Below are 15,589 nucleotides of genomic sequence, written 5' to 3' on the forward strand. Positions count from 1 at the left end.
TGAAACTAACATTCAGAGTACTGAGAGCACTAGAAAAAAAGAGTTCTATTAATGATTTGCTAAAGATAATACTGTTTTCTCCAAGTTAAGTGAAGATGAATCCACCTAAATGGCCTAGTTGCTTGAAGAGAAATGTCACTTTGTACTGAAGCTTGTGAAGCACATTGCTTACTTACTTTAATAAATAGACACTGAAAGCAGTAACATAATGTGGAAATGCAAGACATCCAACATATGGTGTTCAATTAAAAATACATTTGCTGAAGTTAATTGCTATTGAAGAAAATATTATTTTAGTACAGTAATTGCACACCCCACTACTAAACAATCAAAACACTAAGATTAACAACTCTTCTTTTAGTAAGTCTTTATGATTTACATGACTTATTTAGATACATTATATCCAGTGTTATTGAATGTTCCTACTACTGGCGACTCTAGCGAGTACAACACCACTGCTTTCAAGCCGGTTGTCCAATTGGTGTTACGCTGTGTTATTTCTATTGTCAGTAGCTTCATCCCTCCAGGTCATTGCTTTGTCACAATTTTCCATATTCAGCTTGCCATCCAGAGTGTAAACGTAAAAAGAAAACATGGAAGGGTAGTGGAAGGTCCTATACCCATAGACAACGTTAATGCCAACCCTAAAGCAGCAGAAATCAGTACACTTCTTTGGTCTCGAATAATCTTCTTCACAATTTCACAGAACTGAAATATAAAGTGAAACATATGAATCAGCCAGCAGAAATGTCATGTTTGCATATGAAATATATATCAAATTAAACACAAAAGTGCCCACAGAGGATAAAGTGATGGCTGGGAAAATAGAATGTCTAATTATTATAAAGAATGCTGTATAAATATACCCAGTTTTATCTACCAATTGTGTATTTTTACAAAGTCTTGGAGCTAGTACGATCTTGGGAAACAATAGCAATTGGCAGTGAAGATCCAACCTGAATAATCAATATTGCTCCTGAGATGAATTGGCCAGGTTACAGAATGTCCATAGATATAGTTATACAGTTGTCTTCACATCTAATCATAATTGGATCTGGTCTATTTGCACCTAAGTTGGATTAATATACATGTATTTTGAAACAGCTGTAATCATTAAAAAGCAGTTTTATTTTTCAGGAAAATACCAGAGCAGTAGCTTCTGTTTCTCACCTCAGTGAACCTAAGAAATATCAGTAATTATTATTAAAGCTGGCATGAATTATTACCTAATATACTCTTGGCAACAAACTCCAGCTGTCTGAAATTTAAAAATACGTTATATGGAATTTTATTGTCAGTTTTCCAAGTGGTTGCCACATTTTGTTAGTAGCAGATTAGCATTATGTGTGCCACAATTTTATTGACCAAAATTTCACCCACACAAGCATCAGTGGAAACATAAAAAATTGGGGGTGATTTACTAAAACTGGAAAGTGCTGAATCTGGTGCAGCGCTACATAGAATCAGCTTCCAGTTTTTAGGCGTTTTTTTGTTATTTTTTTTTTTAAAGCTTAATTGAACAAGCTGAAGTTAGAAGCTGATTGGCTACCATGCACAGCTGCACCAGATTTTGCGCTTTCCAGTTATAGAATCAACCCCTATCTGTAATTAAAAATCTGATGTTTAGTCTCAATATTATTGAGTATAAGAATTATGGACTACAACTGTCCAATAGAAACTTAAAACTCAGTAATATTTATGATACTTTTCTTTAATTTAAATTATTTAAATTACATTTTAATTTAAAGGCTTTTCATACAGACAATGAGGCAGCCATGCCAACACAGACAAAATACAGGGAGGTGTAAAAGAACATATACAGGTACTTTAAAGGTAGATACATTGGGCAATGAAGGACAGGAATCCCATCCACAGTCAGTTAAATATGCAAGAAGGCAAGGCACCGACATGATTTCACTCCAGTACTAATTTTTAATATAAAACAAGCAGAGAGAGAGCTAAAAAAAAAAACAAAAAAAATTAAAAGAATGGCAGTCAAAAAGAGGCAGAACAAGAAAAGAGAAAAAGACCACAAAAAGAAGGAGTTAAAGGGGAGATGTAGAAGTTGCCCCTGCAATTAATTCCATGTTGTCAAGATAAGGAAAAATATTACTTGGGGACCAGAGATCTAATCTTCAATTGTCAAAATAGTTTCATATTAAATTACAATACTTAATGGCAACCTCGTGCATTTTACTGTGTGTAAAACAAAATTAACCATATTTCCTACATTTTATTTAAATAGATTTTGTTGAATCTGTGCTGTTAATGTGGAGTCATTCAATTTAAATAACATAACCCCCTTCACTTCATAGGATGCAGATTACCACTCCATGTATTACTCGTGCTGAGTAACAAGATTAAAATATTTACAAGATTAAATATATTTTTTTTTAGAAAAACTTTAACAGCTAGCTATAGGTATACAGTACTTATAAAGAAAAAAATCTTCAGATACTTGTAATCATCTATTTTCACCCACCGTTTAATTATTCATTTCCTTAACTTTTGAACAGCTGAGAGGTTCTTACTTTCATCCACCAGTATTACGACTGAAAACATAGGCGCAATAAAAAGGAGTGGAGGAATGCATATGTAAAAATTTATTGCATGGATCAAGGAAGTAACACTTTCATAGACTTTTAAAAGACAGTCCAGACACAACTTCATGTCTACTGTTACTACAGGAACTGTTTAATTAATAGGAGGGTTAAAGGTTATTAGCAATAAACCTGAATTGTTCCAGAGGAAGCTGTAATACCTTACCCATTTACAATAGGTCACTTTGTAGTCTGCACCTCCACACATTTTATGTGTAAATAAAGGGGAGTAATTGCAGTGTGTTACATTTATATTACTCAGCCACAGACAAAAAACCCTTCCAGAAACCAGACACAGTTAGGACAAATACATTTTAGTGCAGGCTGGCTGAGAATGATATTGGATTTCTGATAAACTGATAAGATCTTACCATTTATTAGGCTAAATGTCTTGCCTATTTGTACCTTCTGCTTTTATAGGTGTGCAATCACAGGTTAAATATCTACAGGTTAACCTGTACTTACCAATTCAATTCAGAAAACATATTGTAACAAAATGTCATTCCTTAGTATCTTATCTTTTACTACCTTCTAACTATTTCTAGTATTTAGTATTGCTATAATCCTGGGTTCAACAGAACAAGAAAGTACACCAGGCACAAGAGCAGAGTTATAATAACTATGAGGCACAGTTTACCTTATCGGTCTGAAAGCTCACAGGCAAGCCATATCTGCAATAGGTCACAAAGTGCTCGCAGTTATCCCACAGCAGGCTGTATGGTGTGGCCCCCAGTAACTTTTCAGCCCTTTGGGCCACTTCCTCGTTACAGAGTGGTTTTGTCTTGAAGCTGCTGTCCATGTGATTAACTATTATGGTTCCACCATAGGCAAAGTCCTGCACAGTGTCCACCCTGATACTGGCCACCTTAGCCAGGACCCCCAGGATCAGCCTTTTGTTAGTCACCACTTTGTCAATCAGACACTTGTCGCCTGAAAGGGCAGGAAGGATATCTGGCATCAGATGGGCAACCTTGTTATTTCCCAAATAAATCCCAAAGTGTAAAAACAGTGTCCTGGGAACCTCTAATAAGTCTCCTCTCTTCAGTTCACAAACAGAAGAACATCTTCCTTTACTCTTCTTCTTAGCCAGGCTAAACTTCTTAAAGTTGGCAAAGATAAAGAATTTCTCAAAAAAGAGGACCATCAGTCCTACCAGTAGAGACCTCATGATGATCACCTTGAGGATTCCAAGACAAGCTTTAACTGCAGTGATTTGCCTCATGCTAATGTGTGTTTTTTGTTAAACACGTGGGAGAGAATCATCAAAGATTAAAGTCAGCAAGCATTGGCTGAAAGTGATGTGGGAGTCCTCTGAGAGTCCCTCTTCATTCCTTTGTAATAGAACCTTTATATACAAGATACAGCACTTAGAGCAGTTATTTAGTACTATTCAGTTTGCAAAGGTATTTCTGAAAATGAATCCATATTCTTTAAAAAAAAAAAAAGATATATATTAATTGTAGGATGATATTTATGTGTTTTCCTTCAAAAATTAGTTTTGGGTTGAGAAGGGTAGTTTTTTCTGCATATTTGTGGTAATATACCTGATGCTTCCCCAAAGTGTGTGTTATCACAATGAGGGGGAAAAAAAAAACAAAACATAAAAATATTCCATTAACTTGGATAACAAATAATGTTGGGAATTATTTTGTGCATCCAGTTAATTTTAGAATTGGAGAAATAGCATGTAGGTAACAACCTGTATAAATGTATTCATTTATTGTAAGTTATTTTTATTCCATTTTCAGTTCCTTTTTATGAATGTATGTTTTCATGGTTATAGTTACGAAATAAATTAAACAATTTCATGAATGCGACTAATGAATTATTTGTACAGTTATGAATGCATGTTTAAAAATATTCAGAGTCGCAAGCAAAATACAATTATTTGTAGACTGTTGAAGGTAGAAGTTTTATTTTTTTGGTGAACTTTTGTCCATCAACTCCATATCTACTACGTGAATTGTTTACAGTTCCTATTGTAACATAAAACACCTATCCTGAAAATCTGGCAAAACAGGTGTTGCTTGCTTTATTGGTATTTATATGGATTGCATCACGCAGGGGTTGATTTACTAAAACTGGTGAGTGCAAAATCTGGTGCAGTTGTGCATGGTAGTCAATCAGCTTCTTACTTCAGCTTGTTTAATTAAGCTTTGTTAAAAAAAAAAATGGTTGGTTTTTATGCAGAAATGCACCAGATTTTGCACTCCCCAATTTTAGTAAATCACCCCCAAAGTGTTATATTGCAATACTTTGACAATTAGTTCCTCGAGTACAGCTCAAGCTGTTCAACTTACTTTGGAGACACTATCCTAATATTACAGTAACACATTTTCATTTTTACTAGTTAAAAGATTTGTTTCTAAATATTTATAGCCAAAATCTTGGCTCGTGTATTGTGCAGTGTCAATGTGTGCAATCGGAATACTATGTTGTAATTGAATCTATATACGAGTTGTTCTAGAGATGCACCATTGTGTATTGTGTATGTTTTCTTTGTGCTTTTATTCTCAATAAACCTGTTCTGATTTAAAAAAATATATATATTATAATAGCCAGAAACCTATGACTATGTTCCTCTTGACTAGCATCTGATCTCAAAAGGAAGAGGAGCATATTTATAAAGCAGTAAGTCTAGGTTCACACTGAAGGTGTCTTTGAAATCATGCAACTTCACTTGAAATCGTACAATTTCAAAGCCGCATGTCAGTGACATCTGACAACTTTATGCACAGATGTATGTCTATGCAAGTCGCACCTAAAATCGCTAAAAGTAATGCAGAAATGACTTTTTCAAATCGGTGTGGCACCGCAACGTCGGAATCACACCGATTTGAACAGTTTCATTGCCGACAATAGGGTGCAACTTGTCATGCGCCTTGACCTGTCAAAGCGCATGACAAGTCGCACCGGTGTGACCAGGGGCTAAATGTGACATTGACCAAACACTTACAGGTGGTTTAGAAACACGTGCACCAAGAAGACCTGCAGTGATTATTTGGAGAATATCACATTCACTGCTTTACAATATGCCTCTTAGTAATTAGTTTTCTACGATTGCTGGTTAACGCATTGCTACATAGGTTTAAAACATTCAACATTGTTTATTCCACCAGTAAATTGCTGAACTATAAACACTACCATAGACTTTTAAGAGGATGATGTAAAATCACAGAGTTGCAGAGGAGGCAAAAATGCAGAAATCTATATTGCTAAAGCTATTCATATTGTTATTGCTGAGTAATCGGCAGTGGAAAATCAATACTGCTCTTTGCCTGAAAGCTACAAGAGTTTATTCAACATGACATCATGCAGGCTAAACGTACTATTACCTTCTGACAAACTTGGCTAAAATGTTGCTTATCTGATCAGTAAATGAATGCTAGTGTAAGCATTCTTTTACAGAGGACAGAATTTCTTTGCAGGAAACATGTACTTTTAATAAAGATAATAATTCCCCATCTGAATGTGAATTTTTCCCCAGGAAACTAAAACTGACCAGATGCACTGTTAAGCCTCGTACACACATAATAATAGCGGATGAATGACTGTCCATTTTTTTTTTTTTTTTGCATGCTAGTCTTATATCGAAACCCAATAGGTTAGTAATGCAATTACCAACTTTAGCAAGGAACTTGGTACTTTTATCCCACACTCTGTACCTTACTATTGGTCCATGAGGCCACCAAATATATTATGGGGCCAATAACAAGGCAAAGGGAGGCAGAGGTAGACAAAACCCCAATGCTTGGCTTAAGTCTATAAATACCAAATAGAATGCCCATCATTTTGAGGTACCCTCTTACTGGCACGACACCCGAAATCTCTATACAGTATCTGGTGACACAATTCTATGCCTGGGCACATCAGAATCAAAACTGCCACATTTAAGGGCACATTAACACCAAATGTGTTGAGCTGTGTCTGGTAGTGTTGTCCAATGCAGCCCCAGCACATAGACAAGGCAATTTAGCTTATAGGCCAGTTCACACTAGATGCGGTGTGAATACACAGTGAATTCGCTGCAAATCTGCACTGCATCAAAATTGCAAACTGATTGTGGAGTGTATGTCAAGTTTCATAATTTTATAGTTTCATAGTAAAAGAGTTTTTTGCCCCAAGTGCATTACCTTACATTTTTCCACATTAAACATCATCTGCCACGTATGTGCCTACTCCATTATTTTGTTCAGGTCTTTCTGTAAAATGTATATATCCTGTGACGTTATTGCCCTGCTTAATTTTGTGTTATCTGCAAAAACTGAGATTGAGCTATTTATCCCATCCTCTATATCATTTATAAATAAATTGAATAGAATTGGTCCCAAGACAGAACCCTGGGGCACCCCACTTACCACTCCAGACCAGTCTGAGTACACGTTATTTATCCCCACCCTTTGGACACGGCCCTGTAACCAGTTTTCTACCCAAGAACAAACCTTATGGTCCATGCCTGCAGACCTTTCGTAAGCTCATGCTGATAACTACTTATGATATTTTTTTTCTTCAGTAAATTTCTAGATATAGTCCCTTATCACCCCCTCCAATAATTTACCAACTATTGATGTTAGGCTGACAGGCCTATAGTTTCAAGGGAATTGTCTCTGTCCTTTTTTGAATATTGGTACCACATTGGCTTTTCTCCAATCAGCTGGTACAATTTCCGCCAGTATGCTGTCCACAAAGATTAGGAACAATGGTCTGGCTATAACCTGACTGAATTCTCTGAGGACTCAAGGGTATAAGACATCTGGTCCTAGTAATTTATTTGTATTAAGTTTATAAAGTCTTTCCTTCACTCCGGCCTCTGTTAGCCACAAGGGTATGTCCTGTGATGTGTCACTAACAGTATTGTCGCGGTCAGTATACCTTTTCCTGCGTAAAAACTGAGGAGAAGAAGGCATTTAGTAGAGTTACCTTCTCTGTCTCTTCCATAAACATCCTCGTCTTTTATGTGGGCAATGTGCTCTGATCTTGCTTTTTTACTGTTAATGTATCTAAATGACACACCGCAATCAGTTTGCAAAACGCAACGCAATTTGCAGAATTGGATTGCATGGGTGTGAACACCCATGTGACCTGATTCTGGTGCAGATCAAAAAAAAAAATTGCTGTGCAAATCGCATGCGATGTCTGGCATTGCACTAGTGTGAACTGGCCCTATGTCCTATTGTTTCAGTTCACACCAACATGTTGCAATGGTGTGCACTGGAAAAGGCAGGACAAAACACTTTTACACAGGGAATTGTGTTATGACATACAACACAATACAATGCACAAAGTTAAACAAAATGTCAATTTAAAGTTTAACAAAAAGGTAAACTATCTGATGCATTATAACAACTCGTCCCATTGCCCCTTCATAGCGCACAACAGCGAGCGTGTTTTATACAGAGCATCACACGTGCCCGCTGGTGTGAATGACTAATGACTGTAAAATAAGTACTAGTCTGTAACATCCGGACATAAAGTAAATACGCTACTTTTTCTAGTGATTTGCTACAAACTACTTTATAGGTAAACTGCTGAGTATTTAAGTGCGCTGGCACACTACAGGTAAATAATTTGTCACTTATAAAGACAAACAGGGGTTGATTTACTAAAGGCAAATAGACTGCGCACTTTGCAAGTGCAGTTGGTCCAGAACTTTGAAAATTAGGTAAGGCTTCACCTTGCAAAGAGTACCCAATCACGTTCAAGGAAAATAAAAAAAAAGAACAGCATTTTTGCTTGCACGTGATTGGATGATGGAAGTCAGCAGAGTTTTCTGCTCATTTACTAAGCTTTGGAGCAACTGTACTTTGCAAAGTGCACAGTCTTTTTGCCTTTAGTAAATCAACCCCATAATGGAAACAGTCTATTGTAGACCTGCAAACTGTATCGCACAAAACCTGCTCAGTAACTTTACTCAGCAGAAAAGTTAGATCTGATTTTTGAAAAAAAAAAAAGAGACACCTTTTTCTTTGCGCCTTATATATTTCGTTAATACGACTATTTGTTCATTTCCTAGTATGTTTGGAGATTACACTTCTTTAAATCTGTTAAAAAAAGTAACCCATTAAAAATGTAGCAATCCATTTAAGTGCATTTGATACAGGCTAATCCATTATGTAAATGAATAAACCCCAGGAACAAAGCTCACAAAAGGGCAGCTCTGTCTTGTCAACAAAGCGCCTTATTCGGTAGCTAATAGCATCAGCATCCAAGCAAATGCACAACTAACCCACAGGGCTTCAACTTCCCAGACAGCTTACAAGTAATGATAGATGGGAAGACACATTCATCTTACCTGAAAAATGACTGAGCTATTGAGATTCGGAGAAAAGAAAAACTTGACCCTTTATCTAGCTGTATACAGACAGCTTTTCCTTTAGAGCCTGCCAGTACACTGTCATCAGCCATTAGCTGGGCCTTTTTGTCCCAACTTAACAAGTCACCACAAAAGATTATCTTATAGCGCCTACTTGGCAAGAATCCATCCTCAGCCAATAAAAGTGAAGTAGCAAATGTGTACACCTTTTACATGGACCTGTGCTTTGTGAAGTGACATATTTATGGCTCCATTTCCTGACATTCCACCTTATTCCTTGCTGGCATCTGTCAGCTGCATTACTTTGCAAAGAAAACTCTCTGCCAGCAGTTTTCCTTTCAATCTGCCTATCATACAGATACAAATGCTACAAAAATAAAAAAAATTGTTGTGTTTTAGTTTTCTAATCCATCTGATAAAACCCTTTATGACAACTCTGGAAGAGATTTTATGAACACAACTTAGGCCTCATGCACATTGGGTGTTTAGCTCCAAAGCATAAGAATCTGACATTTAGGTGGAGGTGGAAGGTACAGACACACTGATCTGCTGGCAGTCTGTCAAACTCTAAGGTCGGGTTCACACATATGCAAATTGGATGTGGGTTTCCCTGCATCCTATTCGCATGACAGGCGAGTGTGACCTGCTCTCAATGGAGCCTGTTCACACAGGTTCGGGGGACGGCCACGGAGCGTATTGCAAAAGGGTCCTGTGCGTGTTTGGGTCCAGTTCAGCTGCGAATTCAGGCAAAAATCTGAACCTGAATCGCACCTTAAGCGGTGAACAGACACTGGACCCCAGGCACAAACCCGCAACCACTCTTTTGGGGACCCTGCCTAAGAGAGGCTGACAGTAGCTGCACATGGACAGGGCTGGAGGGTGCACCGAGCGTTACTTACATTTAGTGCAGTATGCGGCCACTAACAAATGCCCGGAATGGATCCCTGGGCACATACTGCTACAAACCCAAGTGTGGTATCTCTAGACCAGAATCACTAAGGTCACAATGATACAAAATAAACACCACTGATTCAAACTAGATTCAAAAGGCTTGAGACCATTACTCGTGGATCAGCATCTGCTCTCATGCTTTTAATGAGGACTAACCCACTTTGAAACGTTCACGGTTCTGGAAAATGGTGAACTAATTCAGCTGTTCCTCCCGCTGTAGCAACCAATTACCAATAGTGCACTTCCTGGCCTTTGAACTGTGGTTTAGGTGGCTTGGAAGGGCCAGTATTAAGGCCCTACTAAGCCAGGGTTCCAGAATTCCTTTGTCAGTGTGTGGAGACTTGGAATCGATAGGTAGAACTGACAGAATGGTTGCAGGGAAAGATGGCTGCCATGTAATACAGTGCTAAACAGTTTGATATGCAGAGTTATACACAGTGTTTGTATTGAGCTAGCAGCATTAGAGAGAGGTGCCTGCCAAGGAGGGAAATAGTAAGTTTAGCCTTCAAGGCCTACCTGAGAAACTGTATAATCTACAACATATGTAGCATTATTACTATATTCAGTTTCTACAATATATAAACAGTGTTCAAATGACTCCATGTGGTGATTCCTCTCAGTCTTTGGTTACACTGATTAGGCCCTTTAAGTAAAACCTACTATTTCCATCCTCAACGGGCACCTCTCCCTAATGCTCCTACTCTTTCCCTATCCAGTAGGGGCTCTGTCCCTATCTTAATCCCACACAGCGTGCACACCAAATGACACAGGATTCCACTATTTACGGTATCCTCAGTCATTATAGCTGCACAAATCTTGCAGGACTTAAGTATCTAATAGGATTTCCATCCTCCCCAAGATGGCTGCATGAAGCTCATAGAAATGGCACGGTGCTGCCTTCAGGTTGGAGGAAATACTGCAGCCTACACCACCTACAAGCGGGCTACACATTATTGTCATTCCCAGCCTCCATTACCAGCTCCTGCTACCTATCCCGGCCTGCCACTGCCACCATTACTTGCCTCTGCCACCTCTGCTAGTCTGCCACCTCTCTTGTCCCACCACTGTCACCAATGGCAGCCCCAGCCACCTCTGCTGGCCTGCCAACATTTCCAGCTTCTGTCACCTCTCCTGGCCTGCCTCTGTCACCATTACCAGCTCTTGCCACCTCTTCTGCCCTGTCACCATTACCAGCTCTTGCTTTCTCTGCTGGACTGACACCATCACTAGCAGCTATGCCCTCTACTGGCCTACTACCATTACCAGATCCTGCACCCTCTGCTAGCCTACCAACATTTTCAGCTGGTGCCACCTCTCCCCGCCTGCTGTTGCCATTATTACCAGCTCCTGCCACCTCTTCTGGCCTGTCACCATTACCAGCTCTGGCTGCTTCTGCTGGACTGACACTATTACCAGCACTTGCAGCCTCTGCTGGCTTGCCTCCATTACCAGCTCTTGCCACCCCTCCTGGCCTGCCACAGTCACCATTGCCAGCTTTTGCCAACTCTGCTGGTCTTCCACCCCTCTTGGCCTGCCACCCACACCAGCTCCTTTCACATCAGCTGGCCTGCTGTTGCCACCAACACCAGCTCCTGTTACATCAGCTGGCCTGCTGCTGCCACCAACACCAGCTCCTGTCACATCAGCTAGCCTGCTGCTGCCACCATTTCCAGTTTCTACCACCTCTGCTGGCCTGCTGCCATTACAGATCCTGCTGCTCTGCCACCATTACCCACTCCTGCCACCTCTGCTGGCTTGCCACTAGTACCAGTTTCTGCAGCCTCTTCTGCCCTTTTCCAATGCTCCAGCACTGTAAAGGTGTTCCACAAAATGACTGGGCCTCAGCTGCAAAATTTAAAATGGTGGCTGCAGGGTAATTAATGCTCCGTGTCTCCCTGTTTGCGGCTTATTCCAGTACCCAGGCACTTAAAAAATTTTCTGTGAATGTACAATATTTGTTGGTATTATGACTCTAATTTGTATATTCAGGTAAAAAAACCTGCCTCACCCCCCCCCCCCTCTGAAAGCTGATTTCATACAATGCATGGACTGTACAATATTTCTGCCTGTTTTCTGTGAAATAATGTTAATATATATTCAAATGATATTATCTATTGATAAAACCTACCTTCTCTCTCTCTGTAATTGTGGACTACTAAAGTTAAAGCTTCATCTGTTAAATCAGTGCAACCAGGCCAAGTTCAGATTTATCAAGGAAAGAAATTGTTGCCAGGCCCAAGGCCTCTGCCTATATTGCGAAGGAGCATTTCCTTAACCAGTGTCCTCAATGTCTGATGTGGTGTAAGATGCTCTAAGGGGCATACATTTCTGCAAATTCTGCCACTCTTACCATTCATCTCTGGGCCAGAGGTTGCTCAGTTCCAGTTCCAGTCTTCATTTATTCTGAGCTCGTAGCAATTTCATTGAGGAACCCCAAGCCCTAGATCCCAGGCTCGTATTGGAACAGTGAAAAGGGGATGATTAATGTGCTACCCAGAAAAAACAAAACCAGCTGCTACAAACCATGTGACAAGAAAGAAAACAAATGTAGAATAAATTGTAGCGCTAAAAACACACATATTCTAATGGTGAATAAAAAGTTCTAAGTGCATGTAATAGTAATGTCCCAAAAAGTGATTGTAATCCAAAAGGACAATAGTCCGTGGTGAAAGTAAATAATCTGTGTATCAATCCTGTCTGCTTCCCAACCGTCAACTTGTATGTCATCAACTTTAGCGAATAGATGGAATACGCTTACCAGAGAGGTTGGATTCTACTGCCATGAGCATAGAATCAATGGAGCTTGATGCCACCCAGGGCTATTGGAACCCATGTGCACACCTTCCTGCGTGTTGGCCATTGATTTCCCTTTACTTTCCAGTAGGCCCACACAACAACAAACTGTGCCCCTTGAGATGTCCTTTGGATTGTTACAACAGGAAACTCTTACCTTTTTGGTTTTGCCACAGGTTACCTCCTCCATCATCCTGGGCCATCCTTGGCTGCACCATCACTGATCATAAACTGGTCCATTCTTAAAGTTCTTGCTTGGAGGCTGCTCTGCCATTCCTAGTTACTTCCCATTGCTTCAATTAAAAATTTTATACCACCAGCCTATGCTCTGACCCTCTTGCAGGTTCCAGCTGCCTATGCTGATTTCTCTGATGTCTTCTCTAAGCATGCTGCTGACATCCTGCCACCTAACCACTTTTTAGGCTGTGCCATCAATCTAGTACCCTGGTCTACTCACTGTACAACCACTATCAGTTCCCAAGATGTATGCCATGCCTCAATATATTTCACAAAATTAAAAAAGATACTTCATCTGGAAATCCACCTCCCTTTCTTTGTTGAGAAAAAAAGATGGAACCCTAAAGACTATCGGGGCCTACAATCTGGTCCATATAAAGGTACATGAGGAATGGAAGAACACCTTCAACATCTGGAATGAGCATTATGAATATATGATTAACACCTAGATAATAAAGTCTTTAGACCCCCTCTGTGTGCATGTGGTGATGTATCTTGACAATATTAAAAGGCAGAGATGCCATTAACAGCCCTTTCACATTGCCAGCACGGGGGTGTCAGCTGTAAAGCACTGCTAGTTTTAGCGGCGCTTTACCGTCATTTTTGCGGTGCTTTTTGGGCGCTATTAATGCAGCTAGCGGCCAAATAAAGGCTTAAAAGCACGAGCAAAGCGCCGCTGCCGAGGCTCTTCGGCAGTGCTACCCATTGATTTCAATGGGCAGGGGCGCTTTAGGACCGGTGTACACACCACTCCTAAAGCGCCTCAAAGAAGCTGCTGGCAGGACTTTTTTTGACGTCCTGCCAGTACAGCACCCCAGTGTGAAAGCACTCGGGCTTTCACACTGGGATTGCAGATGAGGCTTTGTTCAGGCACTATTTTTAGCGCTAAAGCGCCTGAAATACGCCTCCCGCGTGAAAGGGGTCTTAAGCAGCAGGAAGTACTATTCCTCTGGTACATTATCTCCAAGGACAGCCTCCAATCGGACCTTGGCAAGGTGTGAGCCATTGCGAATTGTGCACATCCCACCAGTCTGAAGGCAACACAATGGATCCTAGGGCTCACCAACTTTTAGGCCTTATGCACACGGACATAAAAAAAATGCATTTCAAAGCATTGTTTGTTTACAGATCTGGATACAGGTGTATTATTTTCAACGTGGACATGCACACAGGTACATAAACATGCATCACATTCAGATCTGTAAGCAAAATAGAAAATTTTGATCTGAGTACTATGAGTACTAAGAATGTAAGTGCATATAAAAGCATGTATGGGTGTATAAATAGATGCAAAAAGTGCATTATGGTATTGAAAAAAGCAGGAGTATATAAAACTAAATTTTACACATTTAAAAAACAAATCTAAAGGCAACCATTTCATTGATCATTCACTCAGGAACTTTTGATCCAGAAAAATCCTGTCTATATGATCAGTAAAATTCTTACAGTGGTGTGCATGTAGCCTTATTGTCAGTTTATCAGAGGTTTCTTCCTGATGACCCACATTACGCATGTGACTTTTCCGATTTAAACTCGAGAGGAACACTTTGTCTACGCTCAAGAGCCTAATTGCTCTGCTGAGCTACCAAAGCTTTTTGCCCCAGCATTACAGCCCTAGCGCCTGCAGCTCCCTTAGCCAAATTCCACTGCTGCTTCTCTGATACATCCACAGCCTCTGCTACACCTTCACTGCTCCCACAGCATCAGTTGCAACTCAATTGCTCTCACAGCCTCAACAGCACATACAGTCTCAGCCTATGTTCACCTCTGCTGCATCCACAGTCTCTGCTGCATCTCAGCTGCACCTATGGCCTTTGATTCATCTCAGCTGCATCCATAGTCCATACTGCATCCCTGCTGCATGCACAGCCTTCACAGCACCACTGCTCCACCATCTGCTGCACCTGCCACCTCTGATGCATCCAGTCTCCACTGTACCATCTCTGCACCCACAGCCCTCACTGTATCCACAGTCAGAACTTCTGTGCACCATCACTGCGTCTGCATTCTCTGTTTTATATACAGTCTGAACCTCTGCTTTGCCATCTCTGCACCTGCAGCCAGCTGCCTCTATAATGCTCCAGTTCTTGGTTACCCTGCACTTGGTTACCCTGCACTTACATTTCTTTGCACCTATGAACACCTGTTGAGTTGTCTGGGTGAAACCAATAGCTATGCCTAAATCCTTAAAAGGAGGTCTCTGGCAGAACACCACTCTATTTACACAGCTACCAGTTGGATACAACTTTCAGACCAAGTTGTATAGAGGAGCAGGGCCCACATCTCGGATTGTGACAATCTTTAATTGTTGATTATACCGCCTCATCTCGCGTTATGCAATTATGGACTAATAAAACTACCGGTACTTACATTTGTTGCTTCAACTGTACAATATTTCTGGCTTTTGTTTGTGAAATAAGAGACTCTAATTTTTATTTCTTGATAAAACTACACAAGTTCTGCTGGTAAAGTAAAAAAAAGCTGAAGCACATAAAAATACATTTACTGTATATAGATATTGCTGTAGTAGAAATGATTGGAAATGGTTGAGGAGTCAGAACAATATCTTCTGAAGTAGCCCCAAAGCTGAAGCAATTTTTTTTTTAGCTTCTGGAGCAAGCTGGGGACTGATTATTGACTGCTGTCCATAGGAGGACAGCATCTAATACCGGCAGTTCCTCAAGAATGATAGTAT

The 15,589-nt window shown here is 40.1% G+C and overlaps 1 protein-coding gene across 2 annotated transcripts in view; it reads right to left on the reverse strand.

Annotated features, from left to right (window-relative positions):
* Positions 1–352: 352 nt before the first annotated feature.
* The window catches only part of LOC141112593 (lecithin retinol acyltransferase-like), a 31,146-nt gene continuing 15,909 nt past the window's right edge, over positions 353–15,589 (reverse strand). The window contains exons 1-2 of one of the 2 annotated variants that reach the window (XM_073605548.1): positions 3,238–3,944; positions 353–708 (exon numbers count right to left, since the gene is read on the reverse strand). In XM_073605548.1, coding sequence (XP_073461649.1) covers positions 556–708; positions 3,238–3,822 — 738 coding nt within the window. In that variant the 5' untranslated portion in view covers positions 3,823–3,944 and the 3' untranslated portion in view covers positions 353–555. Of the gene's footprint in view, positions 709–3,237; positions 3,945–15,589 lie in introns of those variants that run through there. The other variant, XM_073605556.1, reaches the window with a different exon arrangement.

The sequence above is a fragment of the Aquarana catesbeiana genome, linkage group LG01 (assembly GCF_042186555.1).
Source record: "Aquarana catesbeiana isolate 2022-GZ linkage group LG01, ASM4218655v1, whole genome shotgun sequence".
Taxonomy (NCBI): domain Eukaryota; kingdom Metazoa; phylum Chordata; class Amphibia; order Anura; family Ranidae; genus Aquarana; species Aquarana catesbeiana.